The sequence below is a fragment of the Anomaloglossus baeobatrachus genome, chromosome 1 (genome assembly GCF_048569485.1).
Source record: "Anomaloglossus baeobatrachus isolate aAnoBae1 chromosome 1, aAnoBae1.hap1, whole genome shotgun sequence".
NCBI lineage: Eukaryota > Metazoa > Chordata > Amphibia > Anura > Aromobatidae > Anomaloglossus > Anomaloglossus baeobatrachus.
The window spans coordinates 718,796,272-718,823,094 of record NC_134353.1 but is presented as its reverse complement, the minus strand read 5'-3'; the positions used below and the strand labels follow the sequence as shown (position 1 = coordinate 718,823,094).

Genomic DNA, 26,823 nt, shown 5'->3' with positions numbered 1-26,823 from the left:
CGCAAGCGTTAACGGACGGCACTATTTTGGATTTGCGATGAACGCAAGTGTGAAAGTAGCCACAGCTATCGGAAGAAGGGGAGAGAAACAACGAAAATGAAAACAGAAAATCTCCCCGGGGTGAAGGGGTTAAAGTCAGACCAATTATCTCCTTTCCTTGTCAGATCAGCCGCAATTGTCTAATACACAATAAATAGGTATAAAACATTATGTGACAAATTTGTTTCACTTTTTACACTGCAGACAAATGGCTACCATATATCCAATGTATGGCCTAAAAGTGTGAGCATCTCCTTCGCCATCAATGCCCCACTTCTCAATACTTTCTCATGTAATTAATATATAGCCCCCAAAAAAGTCCTAGAGAAGTGAGTTATTGCTGAAACTGTTTAGAATATCCTTAATTGTGGCCAGGAAAAAGAAGAAATCAGTGAGTGTCACCAAGTAGCCTCCAGGGACGGAGACAGTACGAGAGCGGCGCGGTGCCCAGCAGTTTCCAGCAGAGGGAGCTCGTGCAGCCATAGATGCAGTCAGTCACGCTTTTTGCTGCTGGATTTTGTCCCTCCCTGGCTACCGTAGAGCTCAGGGCTCCAGACAAGCAGTCGTCCCCACGTGTTGAAGCCGGATACGGAGCAGAAGCTGCCGGGGCGGGCACCGTTGGCAGCAGGTTAGCACCATGTCAGGGGCTGCAGGCACAGCTGGATGAGTGTACGGTGTGTGCAGAGCCGGACACGTGTGCTGCTCTCCGAGCCCACATGCTTTATGTAGCTGCTGTGTATGAGAAAGCAGCAGGGTGTGCATGTGATGGCAGAAAGCTGCAGATCCCCCTATCTGGCACTCTATTGGGCACATTTACCCCTCCCCATCTGTCTCCTTCTGACCATCCCCATCAGACAGCCCTCAGCCATCTCCCCAACCAGGAACACTGGGATAAGCAGCTGTCAGGCTGCTCTGGAGCCCCTGATCTCTGTGGGGCTAAACATCAGACATCATGGCCAGATCTCCATATGCCGCAGCCAATTGTGTTTTTCCTCATAACATGGTAGTAAAACCCCAGAGAGAAACTTCTGTCATCGCTAGTGTCGACGAGTGAGCATTACCATGTTCGGGTACTCGTATCTAATGTAGAGTGAGCACTAACATGCTCGGGTACTCGTATCTACTGATTAGTGAGCACTACCATGCTCGGGTACTCGTATCTAGTGTAGAGTGAGCATTACCATGTTCGGGTACTCGTATCTAATGTAGAGTGAGCACTAACATGCTCTGGTACTCGTATCTACTGATTAGTGAGCACTAGTGATGAGCGAGTACTAAAAAGCTCGGGTGCTCGAGGCTCGGGCCGAGCATCCCAAGATACTCGTGTACTCGGCCCAAGCACCGAGCCCAATATTATCCTATGGGAGACCCGAGTATTTTTGTGAAATGACCACCGGCAGCATGTAGAAACCCTAAAAATGTCACAAAAGTCTCAGAAGAGTGCTCAAATGACATGGCAACAGCATGGGGAAGACCCCTTGAAGCATTTATCACTCAAAAGTCACAGCTGTGAACAATTTTGTCCGCGTTTTACGCCATTTTTACGGACTCACCAGAAAACCTTCCAAAATGACACCAAAATGAATTTTCATGGTGGAAATGTTAAGGGCACATACCAAATAGTGAGATAGAGCTAATGTATGTTACTTTTTGAGATCAATACATGAAAGATTTTACGTAAAACATTGTGTGGCACTCCGATGTCCCTGAGAAGAGACGTACATGAAGGCCTCTTGAGTCTAATGTGCCCATTTTGAGGAACTGAGTCTTTGTAGTATTTTCCTTTGCCAGGGCAGTCCAAAATTGTGAGGTTCACCAATGCCCCTGCATACAGACGTGCATGAGGGCCTGTAAACCTGAAGTGCCCATTGTAAGGAAGTGGGTCTATTGTAGTATAGCCCTTAGGCAGGGCAGCCAAAAATTGGGAGGCTCCACGTTGTCCCTGGATAGAGACGTGCATGATGGCCTGTAAACCTGAAGTGCCCATTGTAAGGAAGTGGGTCTATTGTAGTATAGCCCTTAGGCAGGGCAGCCAAAAATTGGGAGGCTCCACGTTGTCCCTGGATAGAGACGTGCATGATGGCCTGTAAACCTGAAGTGCCCATTGTAAGGAAGTGGGTCTATTGTAGTATAGCCCTTAGGCAGGGCAGCCAAAAATTGGGAGGCTCCACGTTGTCCCTGGATAGAGACCTGTTAGGTTCTTAGTGCCTCCGTGCTTGCATTTAAAAACCACACGTGTGTGCCTGTTGGTGGCAGCTTTCCGCTGCACTTGTGTGCGTTTTGCAAAAACTTGGATATAACGCACAAGTCTAGTGAATACACGTCAGCACAGCATTGCAAAATGCACAAGGGCGTTGGCAAGGAACAAGGAAGTGGACGTGATGGTGGTGCAGGCAGAGACCGAGGTCGTGTGCAAGCTCTAATTTCGCCACAACAAAGGGCCACATCTAGTCGCTCGCACGTCCTGTCCCAAATTCTTGGGGACCGCAGCAGTACACCGCTCTTGAACCAAGACCAGTGTCAACAGGTTGTTAGTTGGATAGCGGATAATGCTTCCAGTCAGATTGGCACCACCACAAACACTCTGTCTTCCACACGGTCAAGTGTCAGTAGCCGTGATACTGCACCGCACATTTCAGAACCTGATCCTCCTTCCTACCACCAGGCCGAGTACACATCCACGGACATTACTGATCCTACACTTGGACACTCGGAAGAGCTGTTCGTTCACGTTTCCATTCACACATTCTGGCCTCTCGCCAGCTCCTGTTGAAGTGGGCCATGACGAGATTGTATGTACAGATGCCCAAATATTTGAGCAGCCACGTTCTCACGAAGTTGGCAACGTGTCTCAACAAGGGGTGGACGATGATGAGACACAATTGTCAGGAAGTCAGGAGGAGCAGGGTGCGGAAGAGGAAGACGACGTGGTGGATGATCCAGTAACTGACCCAACCTGGCAGGAGGATATGCAGAGCGAGGACAGCAGTGCACAGGGGGAGGGAGGCGTAGCATCCCAACAGGCAGTAAGAAGCAGGGTGGTGGCTCCAGGCAGACGTCAGGCAACTGTTCCCCTGAACAACACGACACAAGGTGCCTGTACAAATGTTAGGTCTTCCCGAGTCTGGCAGTTTTTTAAGTTGGCTCCAGATGATTCTAAAAAGGCCATTTGCAACACCTGCCGTGCCAGCATCAGCAGGGGTACCAAAACTAGCAGCCTGACCACCACCAGCATGATCAGGCACATGTCAGCCAAGCACCCGACTTTGTGGGATGTACAACAGAGTCGAGGAGCAGTGCTTGCTGATGTCACTGCTACGTCTTCGCTTGTTGTGCATGCGAGCCAATCCCCTGTCCATGCTGCCCGCGAACAAGCCTCCTCCGGCCCTGCACCTGCAGTTGCCCACGCAGAAATAACACCATCATCAAGCACGTCCTTGTCCCAGCGCAGCGTTCAGTTATCCATTCAGCAAACCTTTGAACGCAGGCGCAAATACACTGCCAACGCCCCACATGCCACACTTCTAAATGCTAACGTTTCGCGACTGCTTGCGCTGGAAATGTTGCCTTTTAGGCTGGTTGAGACAGAAGCATTCCGCGACCTGATGATGGCAGCTGTCCCACGTTACTTGGTCCCCAGCCGCCACTATTTCTCCCGGTGTGCCGTCCCCGCATTGCATAACCAACCACGTGTCACAAAACATCACACGTGCCCTGAACAACGCTGTTTCAGCCAAAGTCCACCGAACCACAGACACGTGGACAAGTGCATGTGGGCAAGGCCGCTACATCTCGTTGACGTCACACTGGGTTAATATTGTGGAAGCTGGGACCCAGTCTGAGCGAGGGACGGAACACGTCCTTCACACACCAAGTTTTGCAGGCCCTACCTCAGTCAGGGTTTCACCCACACTCTACAGCTCCGGAATGTCATGCTCCTCAGCCTCCTCCTCCTCATCCTCATCCACTTTACCCTCCACACCAGTCCCAAGCTGGCAGTGTCGCGGGCGGAGGAGGGGACGCTGCGCTCTCCCACTGCTCGGGTCCGGCTGCCGCTGCTCTACGGCTGCTGCTGCTCGGTGGCTCGAGCGATGGCCGGATCCTGGGGACTCGAGCGGCGCTCATCGCCCGTGAGTGAAAAGGGGTCGTTTGGGTGTTGGGGATATTGTCCGTGACGCCACCCACGGTTGTGGTGATTGTGTGGACACCACCGCTGCTCTGGACGGGGATCCCGGGAGCCTGTGACAGGGAGCAGCTTTGTTGTTATTTCTCCCCTCCTTGGGTAGGGGGGTTGGTTGTCACGGGGCCCGGTGATGGAGTAGAGATGGATGACAGGCGGGTTGCGGGGCCTGATGAGGTGCAGGGTCGCAGGGGCAGTGCTGTGCCGCACGGCACGGAGGTACTCACTCAGCCCAATGATGATGACACAGTTCACGGTAAAACAAGTGGCTGGATGGACGGGTCCCTCGGACGGCTGCGGTTGTTCCTCCCTGCAGGTTAGTGATGACTGTCTCTCCCTGCACCTAAGTTCAGTGTTGGTAGTGATGGTTTCCCACCGGTAACCCGCTCCCCGACCTGGATATGGGCCGGAGGAGCCCCTTTTGCCCACAGGCGCTGGCCCTGGGAGACGGTTGCCCTTGGCGGTGGCGGTGTCTCCCCTTCGCGGTTGGACGGTTGCCTTCTATCGTGACTTGGCTGTTTGGAAACCCTGAGGTCCCCTTCACTAACGGATTTGGCAAATTCACGGCGACACCAAGCCTTGCCGGGATCCGAAAGGCCCCTGCCAATGGTGCTGGCTTCTCTTTGTATACCGGTCCGGTACGGCCGGGTCACCACCCGTCCATGGTCCTTACGGCAGACTCCAATCGGCCTCCACTGCAGACGGTCACCACATCCTGCCAACCTTGCTGTCCTGTCCGGGCCACACACCCGGACCAACTTCAGGCTCTTTGCTGTCACTTTTCTCCTCTCTACTACTTTCCTCCTTCCACTTCCTTAGCTTAACTCTCACTGCCTGTGTTTTCCCTCCTCCTTGGTGGGTGGAGACCAACCGCCTGGCTCCACCCCCTGGTGTGGACAACAGCCCCTGGGGAAGGCAACAAGGATTTTGTGTTTTGACTATGATATGCCTGCAGGGAGTGTGGGGTGTGTAAGTGTTGTGCTTTGTGGCCCCTGGCTTGTCCAGGGCGACACAGAAGCACTGCAGCACTGCCTCGGCGAAGCGGCAACAGGCTGTGCTGAAGCTAATCTGCATAGGTGACAAACCCCACAATGCAGAAGAGGTGTGGACAGCTCTGAAACAGTAGGCAGATCACTGGCTCACACCTCTGAACCTAAAGCCAGGAAAGGTCGTGTGTGACAATGGCCGTAACCTGGTGGCGGCTTTGAGGCGAGGCCAGCTGACACATGTTCCATGCGTGGCCCATGTGCTCAACCTCGTGGTTCAGCGGTTTCTAAAGTCATAACCAGAGCTGTCTGATCTGCTGGTAAAAGTTCGCCGCCTGTCTGCACATTTTCGAAAGTCACCTACTGCTTCAGCCGGCCTTGCCGGCTTTCAGCGCCGTTTGCATCTTCCGGCTCACAGACTGGTGTGTGATGTCCCCACGCGTTGGAATTCAACTCTGCACATGTTGGTCAGGATATGTGAGCAGAAGAGGGCAGTTGGTGAGTACCTGCATCACCTAAGCCGTCGGGAAATGGGTCAAACTCCACACATAACACCTGAGGAGTGGAGATGGATGTCCGACCTATGTACCATCCGCCAAAACTTTGAGGACTCCACCAAGATGGTGAGCGGCGATGACGACATTATTAGCGTCACCATACCGCTTCTCTGCCTTCTAAAATGGTCTCTGCTCAAAAAACAACCATGATGCATTGCAGGCGGAGCGCGATGAGTTTGAGCAAGAAACAGTAGTGGGTGTGGGTGATAACACACAGCCCAGCCTCGTCTCATCACAACGTGCAGTGGAGGACTATGACGAGGAGGAGGATGAAGACATGGAGCAACTCTCTGGCCAAATTGAGGATATGACATGCAGTCATATCCTCGGTTCAGCGTGGCTGGCCAGAGGACAGGGTAGATGATGAGGAGGAGGAGGAGGAGGACAGCATGTTCAGTCATCGTGTTGGTCAGGATACTGAAGTGATGGCTGTTAAGAGTCTGGCACACATGGCTGACTTTATGGTAAGCTGCCTGTCTCGTGACCCTCGCGTTAAGAACATCTTGGCCGACAATCATTACTGGTTGGTAACACTGTTAGACCCACGCTAAAAGGAGAACTTTATGTCTCTTATTCCCGAGGCGGAGAGGTCAGGAAAAATGCAGCAGTTCCAGAAGGCCATAGTGACGGAAGTAGGCAAAGCATTCCCCTCACAAAACGCTAGCGGCATAGGTCAGGAATCAGTGGACAACCAAGGCGTACAGCCGAGAGGGGCACAAGTCCAATCCGCCAGAAGTAGGGGAACAGTCTTTAAGATGTGGGACAGTTTTCTCAGCCCCTCACATACCACAGCCCCTGAGGTGCGGGGTAGTGCCACAAGAAATCCTAAGTTTGCCCAGATGCTCAAGGAGTACCTTGCAGATCAAACAACTGTACTCCGACATTCCTCTGTGCCTTACAATTAATGGGTATCCAAGCTGGACACGTGGCATGAATTGGCTCTCTACGCCTTGGAATTCCTGGCCTGCCCTGCCGCTAGCGTTTTGTCAGAGCGTGTTTTTAGTGCCGCAGGTGGAATCATTACAGATAAACGCACCCGCCTGTCAACTGTAAATGCTGACAGGCTGACTCTGATCAAGATGAACAAGGGTTGGATTGGGCCAGACTTCACCACACCACCAGCAAATGACAGCGGAATTTAAAGTTTGTAACGGGATTTTGCCATGTACCTCCACTCACCCATGTTAACACACTTCTGGACTTTGGCTAATCGCTGGACTGCTCCTCCTTCTCCTCATGCGCCATCATGATGACCGTTACAATAGTTAGGCCGTTGTTTCAGGTATACCCCCAGTGGTAAATTTTTTCGCCCATTCTTTCTGAATGGGCATTACAACGACAGGAGACCCGCTCCTTTGCAATGGGAACAATGTTTTGAGGCCCTCATGCACATCTCTATCCAGGGACAATATGGAGCAGTACGCTGCCACCGACAGGCACACACGTGCGGTTTTTAAATGCAAGCACGGACGCAATAAGAACCTAACAGGTTTTTAGGAGCGACAATTACTGAGAAGTCTGACACTATCAGACACTGCTGACTGACGTGTATTCACTAGACTTGTGCGTTATATAATAGTTTGTGAAAAACGCACACAAGTGCACCTGTACGCTGCCACCGACAGGCACACACGTGCGGTTTGTAAATGCAAGCATGGACGCAATAAGAACCTAACAGGTTTTTAGGAGCGACAATTACTGAGAAGTCTGACACTATCTGGACTGTTTTAGACTGTGTACACCAGCCCCAGATATGATGAAGGCTGGTATACGGTCACCACTAGGAATGGCTATATACCCTGCCTGCCTGTATACTGTTACAATAGTCCTGACAAGGACTCTTCTGGTCACTAGCCTGTATTCCGACCTGGCTATACCCTGCCTGTATACAGCAACAATAGTCCTGAGAAGGACTCTGCTACTGTACTCCGACCTGGCTATACCCTGCCTGCCTGTATACAACTAGAATAGTCCTGAGAAGGACTTTTGGTCACACTGTTTGCAGCCCTGCTCCGGAAATAGCTATAAAGGGCCGCAAACCTTTCCCTGAAGCAGCGACACTCTCCCTGCACTGACTGTCTGGATGGCTGTGAGCAGAGCACAGCGCGCCGGCCGGTATAAAGGCTCGGTCACGCTGTGTGGGCCGGCCAATCACTGCAATTCCACAACTAACAGGGCTGTGGCATTGCAGTGGTCTGCCAGCCAATCCCTGCATGAGGGCTGGCTCTCAAAAGAGCGCCAACATGCAGGGATGAAGACCACGAGTACAGCACGAGTATCGCGAGATTACTCGGTCCCCGACGAGTAGCCCGAGTACAGTGATACTCGTGCGAGTACCGAGTAGTAACAAGCATGCTCGCTCATCACTAGTGAGCACTACCATGCTCGGGTACTCGTATCTAGTGTAGAGTGAGCATTACCATGTTCGTGTACTCGTATCTAATGTAGAGTGAGCACTAACATGCTCTGGTACTCGTATCTACTGATTAGTGAGCACTACCATGCTCGGGTACTCGTATCTAGTGTAGAGTGAGCATTACCATGCTTGGGTACTCGTATCTAGTGTAGAGTGAGCACTAACATGCTCTGGTACTCGTATCTACTGATTAGTGAGCACTACCATGCTCGGGTACTCGTATCTAGTGTAGAGTGAGCATTACCATGCTTGGGTACTCGTATCTACTGATTAGTGAGCACTACCATGCTCGGGTACTTGTACCTAGTGTAGAGTGAGCATTACCATGCTCGGGTGCTCGTATCTACTGATTAGTGAGCACTATCATGCTCGGGTACTTGTACCTAGTGTAGAGTGAGCATTACCATGCTCGGGTGCTCGTGTCTACTGATGAGTGAACATTACCATGCTCGGGTACTCGTATCTAGTGTAGAGGGAGCACTACCATGCTTGTGTACTCGTATCTAGTGTAGAGTGAGCCTTACCATGCTCGGGTACTCGTATCTAGTGTAGAGCGAGCACTACTATGCTTGGGTACTCGTATCTAGTGTAGAGTGAGCATTACCATGCTCGGGTACTTTTATCTAGCGCAGAGCGAGCACTACCATGCTTGTGTACTCGTATCTAGCGTAGAGCGAGCACTACCATGCTCGGGTACTTGTATCTAGCGTAGAGCGAGCACTACCATGCTCGGGTACTTGTACCTAGTGCAGAGCGAGCACTACCATGCTCGTGTACTCGTATCTAGTGTAGAGTGAGCCTTACCATGCTCGGGTACTCGTATCTAGTGTAGAGAGAGCACTACCATGCTTGGGTACTCGTATCTAGTGTAGAGGGAGCATTACCATGCTCGGGTACTTGTATCTAGTGTAGAGTGAGAACTACCATGCTCGGGTACTTGTATCTAGCGTAGTGAGAGCCTTACCATGCTCGGGTGCTCATATCTAGTGTAGAGGGAGCACTACCATGCTCGGGTACTCGTATCTAGTGTAGAGGGAGCACTACCATGCTCGGGTACTCGTATCTAGTGTAGAGGGATTACTATCATGCTCGGGTACTTGTATCTAGTGTAGAGTGAGCACTACCATGCTCGATACTCGGAACTACGGTAGTAATGAGCAAACACTACCATGCTCGGGTGCTCAGAGTTGAGTGAGTACCAAACTATTCGTACTCTCTATACTCATAACGAGTACTGTTTAATGCTCATGTATTTGTTCCGAATAGCATGTGCAATGTAAGTCAATGGGGAAAAACTCTCAAAGTAACGAGTAACTCGAATTCATGTGAGTAGCGAATAGTGCTTGTTATGAGTATAACAAGTATGAATAGTTTGGTACTGGCTCAACTCTAGTGCTCGGTACTCATACTAGTAATGAGCGAGCACTACCATAGTTGGGTGCTCGATTCTCGTAACTAGTGGTGAGCGAACAAAACCATGCTCGGTACTTGTAAATATTGATTAGCGAGCACTACCGTGGTCTGGTACTCTGAACTAGTGATGAGTGCGCACTACCGTGCTCATGTGTTCTGTGCTCAGCACTAGTGGTGACCAACCATTACCATGCTTGGGTTATTGGTACTTGTATCGAGTAGGCACAACTCGAGTACCCGAATATAATGGAAGTCAATGGGGAACTTGAGCGGTTTTCCCATTGCAGATGGTAGTGTTCACTCATCACTAGAGCTGATCGGACTGGCAAAAAAACAGGACCGGCGGATCACTGCTCAATTTAAAAAACAACCTCGATCCGTTTTGGAATCCAGTGCCCATATGAGTCAATGGGGACCAGAATACGGAGATTAAAAACGTTGGTGGAAGGGATAAGGGTGTAGTAGTAGTAGCGCGCGTGCTATGTACTCACCTAAGCTGTGTCTTGGCGGCAAACTCCTTCCGGATCACACTTTTCCCTTCCTGAGCCGACAATTCAATATTCACTGTTTTGACCGCGCACCGACGCGTGTAATTAGTTGCAGTTAGAGGCGCCCCCACCCTGAGTGTCAGCGTGTTAGCTGACTGCAACCAATCACAGGCGCCAGGACGGCCGATGGGCGGGAAAAGAAGTGCAAGTGTCTGCGGGTCAGTATGGTGAGCGTGCATGTACCTAAAAACACATGCATGCTCCTGTCAGAAGTGTGCGCGGCTATGCCGGTGATGCGATGTCAGACTCGTGCGAATTTCTCGCAAGTGTGACCCAGGTGTAAGAGAAACCGCACGTGGCTTTTTTTAATTTAAACAAATAATTTAAAAAAAAAAAAACAAAACATGTGGTCCCCGCTAATTTTGATACCCAGCCAAGATAAAGCCGTTGACTGCAGGCAGACGCTATCACGGGCTGGGGGTGCATCTGACTGCAACCAATCACCGACGACAGGACCGCCGGTGGGCGGGGAAAGCACGGAAAGCTGGTCAGTACAGGAAGTGATTGCGCGACCCGGAAGCAGTTTGTCGCCTTGACACCAAGTCTCGTAAGTATGAAACTCTCACTTAATTCTTATTTTTTTAATTTTTCAATTAATTTACCTAGTTCTGGATCGTGCACCCAAAAGCTCAGATCTGGGTCCGGCACCTAGGCATCAATGAAACCGCGCGAATCTGGACTTTTGCTCACTAGTTACGAGAACCCCCGAGCATGGTAGTGTTAATATTTAGGTAGTCAGTATTTGTAAGCCAAAACCAGGAGTGGGTAATATATACAGAAGTGATGCACATGTTTCTATTATACTTTTCCTCTGATTGTCCCACTCCCGTTTTGCCTACAAATACTGAGGTGAAAACTCACCAAATACTCAGTGTGTTCATATGGGTTTACCTGCAGATTTTGAGAATTTCCCCTTATGTTTTGCAATAAATTCCACATGAAGAATTGACACGCTGCAGATTTTAAAGTCAGTGCTACAAGTCAATTAATGGCGAAAATCTCCACAAGGTGTAGATAGGATTTTTAGAATCCCATTAATTTAGCTGGTGCTGTCTTACACTGCAGAATTTCTGCACAGAAAATAGGCACCAAAGACAACATGTCCATCCTCCCTAAGGTGGCTCCAAAAAGTGGCATCACTGGCTGCAATAACCATGCAGGCCGCCTGTGTGCGAGGCCGGGCAGAGGCCGCCTGTGTGCGAGGCCGGGCAGAGGCCGCCTGTGTGCGAGGCCGGGCAGAGGCCCGCCTGTGTGCGAGGCCGGGCAGAGGCCCGCCTGTGTGCGAGGCCGGGCAGAGGCCCGCCTGTGTGCGAGGCCGGGCAGAGGCCCGCCTGTGTGCGAGGCCGGGCAGAGGCCCGCCTGTGTGCGAGGCCGGGCAGAGGCCCGCCTGTGTGCGAGGCCGGGCAGAGGCCCGCCTGTGTGCGAGGCCGGGCAGAGGCCCGCCTGTGTGCGAGGCCGGGCAGAGGCCCGCCTGTGTGCGAGGCCGGGCAGAGGCCCGCCTGTGTGCGAGGCCGGGCAGAGGCCCGCCTGTACCTCTGCACAGCAGGAATTAAACCCAAATCATTACTTCCGTTATGATTATGTCTTACAGGAAGGCTTCCTGACAGCTGGGGTACACTGTGCCTGTTACTGGGGTCCTAACTTCTCATCATGGCTGACCTGTTGTCCGAAGAGCCAAAACAACAAGCAAGCGGTGGAGGAGAAACCAGGAAATCTTCTTGTCTCCAAGAGGAATCTGAGACTTTGGAAGAAAATGGACATGATGTGAAGAGATTCAAAGTGGATCATGACGATCAGAGTAAGAAGCATCCAAAGAGGAAAGTGGTGCTGCTGTTGGCGTATTCTGGAAAAGGCTACCATGGGATGCAGGTGAATAATGAAGATTAAAGGCGCTCTCTGCTTTATGTAGAAAAACAGGCAGTTTTGGGGAAATTGGGTCTGGGCTCTAGGTTTATAGGCTGGGTTATATTGTTATGACTCTCCGCGGGCCAGGATTCAGGTTAATGGCTTGAGACAGGGCTGTCCTCTCTCTCTATTATTGTTTGCAGCAATTGAGCCATTGGCGGCTATGTTTCACACCTCCGTTGATGTTAAAAAATTTGAGTTTGGGGTTCTCGAGCAAAAGTTTTCCCTCTATGTGGACAATCTATTAGACTATGTGCCCACGTAGCGAACTTTCATGCAGTTACGCTGAGTTCTGCACCGCAGCGTAACTGCCTGCGTCCCCAGCACAATCTATGAAGATTGTGCTTAATCCGTGCCCACGCAGCGTATTAGAACGCAGCACTTCGGCTGCTGCCGAAGTGCTGCGTTCTAAAAAGCAACATGTCACTTCTTTCGTGCGCTTTGGATGCAGGTCCCGTTCTGTCTATGGGAGAGGCTGCATCCAGAGCGCATGGAATCGGCTTTTCATTACAGACTGTTTCTGCAGCGATTTGAAACGCACGTGTGCGGTTCAAATCGCTGCAGAAATCTCTGCAGGGACAGAACACAACGTGGGCACATAGCCTTACTGTATCTTAGGGAGGTGGGGACATCAGTGGGCCCAGCAATTAGTATGATTAAAAAATTTGGAAGGTGCTTGGGGCTCCTAATAAACTGGGAGAAGTCAGCTCCGCTTCCTATAGATTTGCTCCCACCTAGTTTCGCTACTCTGGGGTTGCCAATTACGACAGTGGATACATTCAAATACCATGGGATAGTGTTAGTGCCTGACCGCATGATTACTATGCTCAAAATCTGGAGCCAATGCTGCTTCAGTTTAGGAATAAAATAGATGCTGTGTGCCGACTCCCGCTGTCTCTTTCTGGCCGAGCTAACCTACTAAAAATGGTGCTGATGCCTAAATTATTGTATCTTCTCCACAATGCCCCAATATTGGAACTCTTGTGGAAGAAAACAATAGGCCAGGATTCGTCTTGAGACCCTCTAGAGAGGGAAGGAGGAGGGGGGTTTGGCAGTCCCCAACCCATGGATTTACTATATTGGGGCTCAGATGCAGCATTTTAGGGGATGGGGAAAGGACGAAGCAAATTGGTGCAGGGCCTTGCAAAATGGAGGCACACGGTGGCCTTTTGGACGCAGGATACTTTCCCAAAAATAGACAATCACATCCAACGTTGGCAGTGCTGTACAAGGTGTGGGATAGAGGTAAGGAGTTGCTGGGAATATCAGGAGTAACAGAGTACTGGCCCTTATGGCATAATCACAGACTAGTAGAGTTGCAAAAACTCTCGGGTTGGAGAATGTTGGTGGGTAGGAGTGTGCATCTGGTTTGTCAGATACTTCAAAATAACACTCTTAAAAGTTTTGACTCCAAGCTGAGTTTGGGATACCGCACAGTTCCTTCTATCAGTACTTACAACTCTGGCACGCCTATGAGACACAGACACGCCATGTGGGTATACAAGAGAGTCACACACGTGCTCACATCTGACTGCTCCTACAGTGTTATCTCTATACACAGCGATGCTACTAGACACCTTGACAAATTCCCTTTGCAAGCTAGAGAGAAGTGCGAGAGTGGCTTAGGCCCTATGACAGATGAACAATGGGACGAGGTCCTGTCTCAGACTCCAAGATTAGCTGTTTCTGGAAGTCAACGACTGTTGCAGCTATTTTTACTGCATAGCGTGTATAGGGCACCCAGTCTATTACATGAGATGGGGATCCGGACGGATGAGCTTTGTCCTAGGTGTGGGTGGGATAATGCAAATCTGTTGAATATGATGTGATCCTGTGGGAATATCGAAGAATACTGGAGGGCACTATTAGCCCTGATTGTGCAAGTTTTTAGCATACGACTACAGCCAAGACCTGTCGCATGTATCCTAGGTCTCCTGGAGGGGGATGTTGGATTTGAGTTCGCCAGTAACGGTCGGTATCACACGACTTCTATATCAAGCCAGGAAACTGTTGGCTTACCACTGGCTGGATCCGGCTCCTCCGGCCATCGGGGACCTTAGGGAAAGAGTTAACATTATACGTCGGTTGGAGAGGGGGGTATACCTCAAAAGAAATGCACTCAAGAAGTTCTATAAGATCTGGGGGTTGTGGTTGCATACTTCGGGCCTTCCCTCCTTAGCACTGCTGTAAGACAGTGTGGGAGACCAGATCCTTCTTCTCATAGCTGGTTAATAATTTACTAGAACGGGGTGAACTACATGTATCTGGGACATATTTGGTTGCTCAAATAAATGTGGGGTAGTTTATATCATGGGTAGAATACTGAAATGGAATATTTACTTCGTGACCTATACTGATGGGGTATGGACTGTTAATTGTGTAACTTAGATGTTGTGTTTGTGACTGAATACGTTTTTTTTCCTTTTCTCTGTACTGGTTTTGCAAGGGAATAGACTGTTATCTGTTTTATGTCATTTTGTTGGTTAATAGTAATGAACCTGATTTAAAAAAAAAACCAAGCAAAAAGACAAGTAAAAGTGTATTCCGATTGTAGACCTAGTGCCCCATAGTTCAGAGCACGGCTAAGTCTCCTACCGCTGCTTTGGATTCTATACACCTCAAAGACACAATGGTGAACACGGGACCTGAGATAACACAGATTTATACATATGCGCAGACTCGGGGCTAGCGCATGATCCTTACACCGATACACTGCAGCCAAGCCCAGGACAGTTGACACACTGGCTAGCACTCTGCGCTCTCCAATGCTGCAAGCAGAGACGGCACTGCCCCTTCAGCATAGGAGGAGCGCAGGGTCACCGGCTCTGAGCAGAGATTATAGGCTATGTATCAGAGTCTGTAAATGCTGCGCTCCTTGCCTAAGAAACCAGCCACTGCTGATAGATGGCAGAAGTGGAGCGTAACCTAGGCAATAAGCAAAAACACACATCGGTCAGCTGGAGCAGGGCAGCCAGTGCCCGGATCATGTTGCTGGAGTTTCGGGCACCATGAATCTGATCATGTATTCCCTTTAAGAAGATGAGACAATCCCTCTAGAGATTGCTGTTGGCAATCTTCTGCCTCTGTTTTCTAGTTTATCATCTGATCGCATTTTTTCAGAATCCATATGAAAAGGATTCTGGGTTTGTGGATACCTTACATTGATTTAAAGGGGTTCTCCAGCACTTTATTTTATTTTAATAATGGGCTTGTAGTTGTCTTAAAATAAAAAGGATATACTTGCCTACTGGCCCTCTGCAGTTGCATAGTACTGTAGCCCATGTCACCCTTTGGTCTCCTCGCTTTTGGTGGTGGATGACCATCTCTTTGCTTTGTCTTCCGGTTCAGACTCCACATCACTGCTGCTACTGCGGCCATTTTTAAAATTAAAAAATAGTGGACAACCCTTTTAAGCTACCATACATGTGGTTGGGTCATTTCTCCAAACCTTGCTGACTTCTGGCTGTCTTGTTTTGCAGAGAAATGTGGGTTCATCACAGTATAAAACAATTGAAGATGTGCTTGTGCAGGCTCTTGTCCTATCGGGCTGTATTCCTGAAAATCATGCCGACGAGATGAAAAAGATGTCCTTTCAGAGATGTGCGCGCACCGATAAGGTGGGTCTTATGCCTGTAATCATAGGCCTTAAGTTATTTTTAATACTATAACCTGTGGCATGAAAATCAACAAAAAGCAGCATCGCCATCACATCCGGGATGCTTCTAGTCTACTATGGAAAAGTCACCTTAATAAGGTGTAAAACCAATTTGGAGGTTAGTGCTTTGTGCCTTTTTCTGACGTGAAAATGTGACCAGCAGTGAATTTTTTTATTTGCGTCTTTTTTTTTTTTTTTTTTTAACGTTAAAGAAGTTGTCAACCTTAGGGACAGACTAATAAAAGATTTGCAAAGTCTTCCTTAACCCCTTCACGACCGGCTGATTTTTCGCTTTCCGTTTTTTTGTTTCGCCATTCTTTTTCGGAGACGTAACTTTTTTATTTTTCAGTCAATATGGTCATGTGAGGGCTTATTTTTTGCTGTACTTTTAAATGAAACCATCAGTTTTACCATATAGTATACTGGAAAACGGCAAAAAAATTCCAAATGCAGAAAAATTGCAAAAAAAGTGCGATAGCAGTATGGTTTTTGAGATTTTATTCACTGTGTTCACTATATGGCAAAACTGATGTGTGGGTGTGATGCCTCAGGTCAGTGCGAGTTCGTAGACACCAAACATGTATAGGTTTACTTTTATATAAGGGGTTAAAAAAAAATCGGAAGTTTGTCCGAAAAAAGTGGCGCACGTTTTACGCCATATTCCGTGACCCGTAGCGTTCTCATTTTTCGGGATCTATGGCTGTGACGGCTTATTTTTTGCGTCTCTAACTGACGTTTTTAACTGTACCATTTTTGCGCAGATGCTACGTTTTGATCGCCTCTTATTGCATTTTGCGCAAAAGTTGTGGCGACAAAAAAACGTCGTTTTGGCGTTTGGAATTTTTTTGCCGCTACGCCGTATACTGATCAGATTAATTGATTTTATATTTTGATCGGGCGTTTCTGAACGCGGCGATACCAAATGTGTGTATATTTGTTATTTTTTTAACCCTTTAATTTTCAATGGGGCGAATGGGGGGTGATTTGAACTTAGGTTTTTTTGTTTTTTTAAAACTTTTTTTTTAACTTTTTTTTTAAATTTTACTAGTCCCCCTAGGGGGCTATTGCGATCAGCATTCCGATCGCTCTGCAGTATCTGCTGATCACAGCTACAAGGCTGTAAACAGCAGATACGCTCTCTTTCTCTTTTGCTGTGCCGCTGGCACAGCGAAAGTGAAAGCAAGTCAGGTGTAGTACAGGAGTCATCACATGACCCTGTGCTACCATGACAACTATCGGAAGTCACGTGATCGCGTCACGTGACTTCCGGTATCGGGCGGTAAGTAAAACTTTACCGCGATCGCGCTTATAATGGCGCTGTCACATATTGACAGCGCCATATAAGGGGTTAATCGGCACAAGCAGATAACTATTCTGCTCGTGCCTAGCAGGCACACATCTCAGCTGTGAAAATCAGCTGAGATGTGTGCCGATCGCAGCATGCTGCTGCCGGAGGACCGCGGGCAGTAACATTATGACATTTAGGACGTAATTTTACTGCCCGCGGTCGTTAAGGGGTTAAAGGGGTCTTTTTAAATAATGAAATTGGTACAGTTAGCCACTATGAAAATTGCAATATTTTTCATTGACTTGCTTTTGTTTATCTGCTTCTCCTATGAGATTTTTTTTTTATCTTGCATAGTGTATAGCTTGTTGCTAAGGAGACAGACTACCAGGGGTGGCTTTCTCCCTTATGTTGTGGACATATATGCTTGTAAATTTAAACTATAATTTATTGTCCAAGAGGTCATTACCAGAGATTTTTCACTGAGGGCATGACTTGTCCTGTATGGCGGTGACCATTTATAGACAGACAGCAACATACTAGGAACAAAAAGTACATGCCCAAACTATGAGCTTAGAGCAGGTTTCTTAGTGTGAGAGATTCAAAGACAGTAAAGGCCGCTTTACACGTTGCGACATCGCAAGCATTTGCTGGCGATGTCGAGCGTGATAGAACCCGCCCCCGTCGTACGGCTGATATGTGGTGATCGCTGCCATAGCGAACATTATAGCTACGGCAGCGTCAAACGCACATACCTGCTCTGCGACGTCGCCGTGACCGGCGAACCACCTCCTTTCTAAGGGGGTTTGTTCAGCTTCACAGCGACGTCACAGCAGCGTCACTGAACCGCCGCCCAATAGAAAAGGAGGGGTGGAGATGAGCGGGACGTAACATCCCGCCCACCTCCTTCCTTCCTCATTGCCGGCGGCCACAGGTAAGGTGAGGTTCCTCGTTCCTGCGGTGTCACACATAGCGATGTGTGCTGCCGCAGGAACGACGAACAACATCGTACATGCAGCAGCAACAATAATTGAGAATAGGGGGGCATGTCACCGATTAGCAATTTTGAACGTTTTTGCGACGATTCAAAATCGCTCATAGGTGTCACATGCAACGACATCGCTAACGCGGCCGGATGTGCGTCACAAATTCCGTGACCCCAACGAGATCGATGTCATAGCGTGTAAAGCGGCCTTTAGTCTGCTCTCACTGCAGAGTGATTAAAGTGTTGGAAGTAGAGCAGAGATTACTTACATTTCTTTGTCGCTCCTAATTGTGAGACCCAGACAATTGTGTGTATAGCTATGCCTCCGGAGGCCACACAAAGTATTACACTAAAAGTGTAAAGCCCCTCCCCTTCAGCCTATACACCCCCCGTACTGCTACGGGCTCATCAGTTTTTATGCTTTGTGCGAAGGAGGTCAGACATCCACGCATAGCTCCACAGCTTAGTCAGCAGCAGCTGCTGACTATGTCGGATGGAAGAAAAGAGGGCCCATAACAGGGCCCCCAGCATGCTCCCTTCTCACCCCACTCTTGTCGGCGGTGTTGTTAAGGTTGAGGTATCCATTGCGGGTACGGAGGCTGGAGCCCACATGCTGCTTTCCTTCCCCATCCCTCAATTAGGGCTCTGGGTGAAGTGGGATCCCATCGGTCTCCAGGCACAGGAGACCGTGCTCCATCCACAGCTCCTGAGGACCCTGCTGGATAGGAGCCGAGTATCGTTCAGGGACATGGCCCTGCTACTTGGAGGTACTCTGTGTCCCCGTGGGGACCGCGCACAGCAACACTCCAGCATTGCTGGGTGTGCTACTGCACCGGGGACAGCAGCGCTGACTGCATTTGTGCCACTATACACTTCAGCGTCGCTGAGTGTATTTGTGTAGGGGGACTGCCGCGCTGACCGCCGCTGCCATGGTTATCCCTGCGGCGCGGCTGGGACTGTTAGTGCGCCGGGGACTTCCGCGCCGACCGCGCTTATACGGCGGCCGCGCTTATAACTATAGTCCCCGGCTTCTGCGGCCTAGTCTCATTCTTTTCCCGCCCCCAGCCCTGCCAGTCAGGGGAAGGGCGGGACGCTGTACAGGTCGGCAGCACTGAGGGCTGGAGCATGCTTTGCATACTCCACCCCCCTCACTCTGCACAGTGGGGCACCAGTTCCCGCACTTTTCTGGGTCACGCCCACGGCTCCCTCCTCTCCCCAGGACGCTGGCAGCCATTCCTCTCAGCTCTGCTAACGCTGGAGAGGAGAGACAAGCTCAAAGAGACCCAGGCAGGAATTCTGGTGCCCACACAAACGCTTTGCGCAGGCGGTAAGCAGCACCTGTGGTGCTGGCCCCACTAGTGCAGAAGTGTATTTATAGTTTATATGATTATAGTCTATACTTTACACTGTAGGGTGCACTGTTGATTTGTGGCTATTTACCCTCCTGTATTGCTCAGAGGAGACAACAGCATGTCGTCCACAAATAGCAAGGGTGCCATGGCACAGACTTACTATGCTGCCTGTGCAGCATGTACGGCTATACTGCCGGCAGGTTCCACTGACCCTCATTGTGTGCAATGCTCGGCCCCTGTGGCACTTTCTCAGCCGGAGCCTCTGCTAGGGGTGGCCCAGGGAGAACCACCTGTTAACACTGTCCAGGTGACAGGGACGGAGTTTGCAGTTTTTACTGAAAGACTTTCTGAGACTATGGCTAAGATATTAGAAGCCTTGCAGTCCAGGCCGGCATCTCAAGCCAGGGGCACTGTGGTATCATTGTCCCCTGGTTCCCCTCAGTTGGAACAGCAATGTCTTCCCGGGGTGTCTCATGGATCCCAGGGTGAGGTCTCTGACACGGACCGCAGCCCCAGACCGACTAAGCGAGCTCGCTATGAAATTCCCTCGACATCATCACAATGTTCAGGGTCTCAGCGAGAGGACTCTCTGTATCATGAAGCGGAGGTAGCTGATCAGGATTCTGATCCTGAAGCCGCTCTCAACCTTGATACTCCTGATGGGGACGCCATAGTGAATGATCTTATTGCGTCCATCAATGAAATGTTGAATATTTCTCCCTCAGCTCCTCCAGTGGAGGAGTCAGCTTCTCAGCAGGAGAAATTCCGTTTCAGGTTTCCCAAGCGTACAAAGAGTATGTTTCTGGACCACTCTGACTTCAGAGAGGCAGTCCAGAAACACCGAGCTTATCCAGATAAGCGTTTTTTCCAAGCGCCTTAAGGATACACGTTACCCTTTTCCCCCTGACGTGGTCAAGGGCTGGACTCAGTGTCCCAAGGTGGATCCTCCAATCTCCAGACTGGCGGCTAGAGCCATAGTTGCAGTGGAAGATGGAGCTTCACTCAAGGATGCCACTGACAGACAGACGGAGCTCTGGTTGAAATCCATCTATGAAGCTATCGGCGCGTCTTTTGCTCCAGCATTCGCAGCCGTATGGGCACTCCAAGCTATCTCAGCTGGTCAGGCGCAAATTGACGCACTCACGTACGTCTGCGCCGCAGGTGGCGTCCATAACCTCTCAAACGTCGGCATTTGCGTCCTACGCTATTAATGCTGTCCTGGACTCTGCGACCCGTACGGCGGTTGCAGCCGCCAATTCGGTGGTAATACGCAGGGCCTTGTGGCTTCGGGAATGGAAGGCAGATTCAGCTTCCAAAAAGTGCTTAACTGGATTGCCATTTTCTGGCGACCGTTTGTTTGGTGAGAGATTGGATGAAATCATCAAACAATCCAAGGGAAAGGAAACATCCTTGCCCCAAGCCAAACCAAAAACACCCCAACAGAGGAGGGGACAGTCGAGGTTTCGGTCCTTTCGGGGTGCGGGCAGGTCACAATTCTCCTCGCCCAAAAGGCCTCAGAAGGATCAGAGGAACGCCGACGCATGGCGGTCTAAATCACGCCCTAAAAAGACCGCCGGAGGTGCCGCTACCAAGGCAGCTTCCTCATGACTTACGGCCTCCTCACACCGCATCCTCGGTCGGTGGCAGGCTCTCCCGCTTTTGCGACACCTGGCTGCCACAAGTAAAAGACCGTTGGGTGAGAGACATTTTGTCTCACGGTTACAGGATAGAGTTCAGCTCTCGTCCTCCGACTCGATTCTTCAGAACATCTCCGCCTCCCGAGCGAGCCGAGGCTCTTCTGCAGGCGGTGGGCATTCTGAAGGCAGAAGGAGTGGTGGTCCCGGTTCCTCTTCAGCAACAGGGTCACGGTTTCTACTCCAACCTGTTTGTGGTTCCAAAGAAGGACGGGTCCTTCCGTCCTGTTTTGGACCTAAAACGGCTCAACAAACACGTAAGGACCAGGCGGTTCCGGATGGAATCCCTCCGCTCCGTCATCGCCTCAATGTCCCAAGGAGATTTCCTAACATCGATCGATATCAAGGATGCTTATCTCCACGTACCAATTTCTCCAGAGCATCAGCGCTTCTTGCGCTTCGCCATAGGAGACGAACACCTTCAGTTCGCGGCACTGCCGTTCGGCCTGGCGACAGCCCCAAGGGTTTTCACCAAGGTCATGGCTACAGTAGTTGCGGTCCTCCACTCTCAGGGTCACTCAGTGATACCTTACTTAGACGATCTGCTGGTCAAGGCACCCTCTCAAGAGGCATGCCAACACAGCCTCAACGTTACTCTGGAGATTCTCCAGAGTTTCGGGTGGATCATCAATTTTCCAAAGTCAAATCTGACACCGGTCCAATCACTGACATATCTTGGCATGGAGTTTCATACTCTTCCAGCGATAGTGAAGCTTCCGCTGGACAAACAGCGTTCACTACACACAGGGGTACAATCTCTCCTTCAAGGTCGGTCACACCCCTTGAGGCACCTCATGCACTTCCTGGGGAAGATGGTGGCAGCAATGGAAGCAGTCCCTTTCGCGCAGTTTCACCTGCGTCCTCTTCAATGGGACATCCTACGCAAGTGGGACAGGAGGCCGACGTCCCTAGACAGGAACGTCTCCCTCTCTCAAGCAACCAAAGCTTCCCTTCGGTGGTGGCTTCTTCCCACCTCATTATCGAAAGGGAAATCCTTCCTACCCCCATCCTGGGCGGTGGTCACGACGGACGCGAGCCTGTCAGGGTGGGGAGCAGTTTTTCTCCACCACAGGGCTCAGGGTACGTGGACTCAGCAAGAGTCCTCACTTCAGATCAATGTTCTGGAGATCAGGGCAGTGTATCTTGACCTAAAAGCGTTCCAGCAGTGGCTGGAAGGCAAGCAGATCCGAATTCAGTCGGACAACTCCACAGCGGTGGCTTACATCAACCACCAAGGTGGGACACGCAGTCGGCAAGCCTTCCAGGAAGTCCGGAGGATTCTGCTGTGGGTGGAAGCCACAGCATCCACCATATCCGCAGTTCACATCCCGGGCGTAGAAAACTGGGAAGCAGACTTTCTCAGTCGCCAGGGCATGGACGCAGGGGAATGGTCCCTTCACCCGGACGTGTTTCAGGAGATCTGTTGCCGCTGGGGGATGCCGGACGTCGACCTAATGGCGTCACGGCACAACAACAAGGTCCCAACATTCATGGCTCGATCTCAAGATCACAGAGCTCTGGCGGCAGACGCCTTAGTTCAGGATTCGTCGCAGTTTCAGTTTCCTTATGTGTTTCTTCCTCTGGCTCTGTGGCCCAGAGTGTTACGCAAGATAAGGGCCGACTGCCGCCGCGCCATCCTCGTCGCTCCAGACTGGCCGAGGAGGTCGTGGTACCCGGATCTGTGGCATCTCACGGTCGGCCAACCGTGGGCACTGCCAGACCGACCAGATTTGCTGTCTCAAGGGCCGTTTTTCCATCTGAATTCTGCGGCCCTCAACCTGACTGTGTGGCCATTGAGTCCTGGATCCTAGCGTCTTCAGGATTATCTCAAGAGGTCATTGCCTCTATGAGACAGGCTAGGAAACCAACGTCCGCCAAGATCTACCACAGGACGTGGAAAATATTCCTGTCGTGGTGCTCTGCTCAGGCGTTTTCTCCCTGGCCATTTGCCTTGCCCACTTTTCATCTCAATCAGGACATCTCCTTACCCTCGTTTTGTCCTCATCCAGTTCACCAGTGTGAAAAGGATTTGCACTTGTTAGATCTGGTGAGAGCACTCAGACTCTACATTTCTCGTACGGCGCCCCTGCGCCGCTCCGATGCTCTCTTGTCCTTGTCGCTGGCCAGCGTAAAGGGACACAAGCTTCCAAATCAACCCTGGCTCGGTGGATCAAGGAACCAATTCTCGAAGCTTACCGTTCCTCGGGGCTTCCGGTTCCCTCAGGACTGAAGGCCCATTCTACCAGGGCCGTGGGAGCGTCCTGGGCCTTGCGACACCAGGCTACGGCTCAGCAGATGTGTCAGGCGGCTACCTGGTCGAGCCTGCACACTTTCACGAAACACTATCAGATGCATACCTATGCTTCGGCAGATGCCAGCCTAGGTAGGCGAGTCCTTCAGGCGGCAGTTGCCCACCTGTAGGACGGAGCCGTTACGGCTCTATTATGAGGTATTATTTACCCACCCAGGGACTGCTTTTGGACGTCCCAATTGTCTGGGTCTCCCAATTAGGAGCGACAAAGAAGAAGGGAATTTTGTTTACTTACCGTAAATTCCTTTTCTTCTAGCTCCAATTGGGAGACCCAGCACCCGCCCCTGTTTTTTGTATACACATGTTGTTCATGTTAAATGGTTTCAGTTCTCCGATATTCCTTCGGATTGAATTTACTTTAAACCAGTTTATAATTTTTTCCTCCTTCTGGCTTTTGCACCAAAACTGATGAGCCCGTAGCAGTACGGGGGGTGTATAGGCTGAAGGGGAGGGGCTTTACACTTTTAGTGTAATACTTTGTGTGGCCTCCGGAGGCATAGCTATACACCCAATTGTCTGGGTCTCCCAATTGGAGCTAGAAGAAAAGGAATTTACGGTAAGTAAACAAAATTCCCTTCTTTTCACCTTTCATTTTACAGAAGCCAATATGGGGAGAGGGGTAGTACAGTAGAGCTGAGCTTTGTCTCATTATAAACACTTCTGCAGCGCTCTTCACTGTGCTGTCAGCTCAGCTAAACTCCCCACCTCCCACGCTGACTGCTGTGAGATGTGTTCGTAATATCTGGTTTGCTCACAGCAATTTGTAATCACACCCAACTCTGTAGTAAGAATAGGCTGCCTGTCATTACATGTCTCACACAGAGCGCCTGTTATAAGCTATTTTAATTTCTCCATGACGTGTTTGTTCAGTCTTATAATTGTCCAATGTCATACAGGGGAGCAGTATACATCCCCAAAGACAAATCTCTGGTAAGCGGGAACTCAAACCCCCCCCCGCCCTTAACTTGTCATAAATTACATAAATTTTAAACTAAACTTTACAAGATAATATCTCCACAGCAGTGTAATTAAATGGAAAAAAAGAAGTTATATTCAGCTCTGCACCTACTATTCCATGATGTCTGTGGTTTAACATGCATGCTCAAACTGGTGAAATGTCCTCTTTAACTCCTTAGATCCCTGCCACATCCAGCCGATTGATTTCTATACATCAGTTAGCTGCTTACCTCCTCTACCCTCTCAGCCTCAGCTGTCCTCCATTCTGCAGAATCCTCGTCCCCCCTGGCCCTCACAATCAGCATTTTCCAGAGCAGTTCTCTTCTTTGCTAACTTGGCCTTTGTGCTTGTTTTGTATCTCTGTATACAAGTATAGTGAGAATAGTTTAGATTTCAGAACCAGCCACAGACGGACCTGAAGTGTCAGTTATAGGGTAAGCTTAGCTGAAAGCTACTAAACCAGAAGTGTATTTCATGGAGGAGTCCTCATTCCCTAGCAGCAAGGAAGTGAAAGAGACTGTTGAGCGTTGTGCTGCTTAAGGCTATGTGCGCACTTACCGGATTTTGCCGCGGATTTTCCACGGATTTGCTGCATGTTTCGCTGCAGAAAATGTTCATAACATCTCTGCAGTGAATCACCAGCAAATCCTATGGAGAAAAAAAATCCTGTGCGCACTGGGCGGAATTTGACAGCTGCATGTTTTGCTGCGGGATTCCCGCAGCAAAAACAAGTGCATGTCACTTCTTTTCCGCACATCGCTGCGGGATTTCACTCCATTAACTCCAATGTTAATCATGAAATCCCGCAGGGAATAACGCAGGCAGCAAATTCTGTGCAGTTCACTGCGTTTTCCTGCGTTATTCCCTGCGGTATTTCGCGGTTTACCTCCGGTAATGTGCATCGCTTGTCTGCGGTTTGCAGGGAAGTGATGTCATTACAGGAAGAGGAAGCCGTGCAGAGAGTAAACACACACACATCACAGACACACAAACATCACAGACACACACAGACATCACACACATAGAACACATAGAAAGAAAACGGAAATATAGAAAACAAAGAACGTGGGCTCCGCTGCATATTTACCTTCCAGCCGAGGTAAGCACACAGCGGCGGCCCGGTATCCTCAGGCTGGGGAGGGAGAGGGGCAGGGGTAATGTCCCCCGCCTCACTCCCCCTCCGGCAGCCGAGAATATCAGCCGCAGCTGCCCCGGCACTGTCGCATACATTATGCGGCAGCACCGGCGTGTCCTCGGCTCTTCTTGCCGCCGTGTAGCAGTGGCAGCAAGGTAATACAAGGGGTTAATGATGGTGGGGGACCACCGCCATTAACTCCAGGCTTGATCATGGCAGCGTCTATGTGACAGCTGACATGATCAACCCGTAAGTAAAGTGAAAAAAACACAGACATCGAAAAATCCTTTATTTTAAATAAAACAAACAAGCCTCGTTCACCATTTTATTAACCCCTCCCCTACCAAAGCTCCGGCGTAATCCACCGCTCCGACGTCCTGCTCTGCTTCCATCCAGCCGCGACTGTCACAGACACAGCGCTGAATGAAAGCAGCAGAGGTAATTACCGGTCATTTCCCACGGCCGGTAATGTGAACTCACTGCCGACCGTGGGAAATGCAGCGATCTGTCATCTATCTATCCCTCTGTCTGTCTATCTATCCCTCTATCTATTCTTCTGTCTATCTACTATCTCAGAATTAAATGACTTTTTTTTTTTTTTTTTCAATGTGCTTTATTGCTTTGAATGCAATAAAGCACATCCCAACCCGCACGCGGCAAAACCGCGGCAATACCGCGAATAATACCGCGGTAAAACCGCAGCAAACCGCGGCAAACCGCATGCGGTTTTCGGGTGCGGTTTTCCGCGGTTTTTTACCGCGGGTGCGGTAATCTTTGAGAGCATGCGGAATTTTCTGAAGAAAATTCCATTTCCCAGTGCGCACATAGCCTTAGACACAAAATGAGAATAATCCTTCACGACTATCAAAACAAGCTTGCATATGGATTTTCAGATAAATGGAACCTTTCACTAAATTCATGATGTCTGAACCACACGCAGTACAATTCAGAGGCTTCAAGATTGCAGCCAGATATGTCTTCAAAGGGGTCATCTACTACTTGGAAAGCCCCCTTTCTCAATCACGGTGTTTGGCCCAAGTAAAATAATAACACCTATACTCTCCTCTGGTGATGGCACCAATCCAATGGTGTCAGCGCTGGCTCTCCAGGGGCTCGCATATTATTGACATCCGCAGCAACTGTGGCTGCTCTCTCATTTCTTCAGCATGACTGGTTAGTCTGAAGGAGAGGATAGTGAAGCGGACGCTGATTGGCCACAAAGATCACAAGACATAAAGTCATGCAAGCCATGAGTGCCAGTGCTGACAGCGCTGGAGTGGGGCCAGCAGTGGAATTGAGTATTAGGCCGGGGCCACACGGGGACTACTGCGATCCCCTTGCATGAGACTCGGCTCGTGCTGGCAGTACAGCAGAGCCGAGTCTCATGCTTGTGTCCTTGCAACTG

At 50.0% G+C, this 26,823-nt stretch overlaps 1 protein-coding gene across 1 annotated transcript in view; it reads left to right on the top strand.

The window, feature by feature from the left end:
• Positions 1-580: 580 nt before the first annotated feature.
• The window catches only part of PUS1 (pseudouridine synthase 1), a 56,179-nt gene continuing 29,936 nt past the window's right edge, over positions 581-26,823 (top strand). The window contains exons 1-3 of the mRNA XM_075322120.1: positions 581-667; positions 11,731-12,008; positions 15,524-15,661. Coding sequence (XP_075178235.1) covers positions 11,790-12,008; positions 15,524-15,661 — 357 coding nt within the window. The 5' untranslated portion in view covers positions 581-667; positions 11,731-11,789. The remainder of the gene's footprint in view (positions 668-11,730; positions 12,009-15,523; positions 15,662-26,823) is intronic.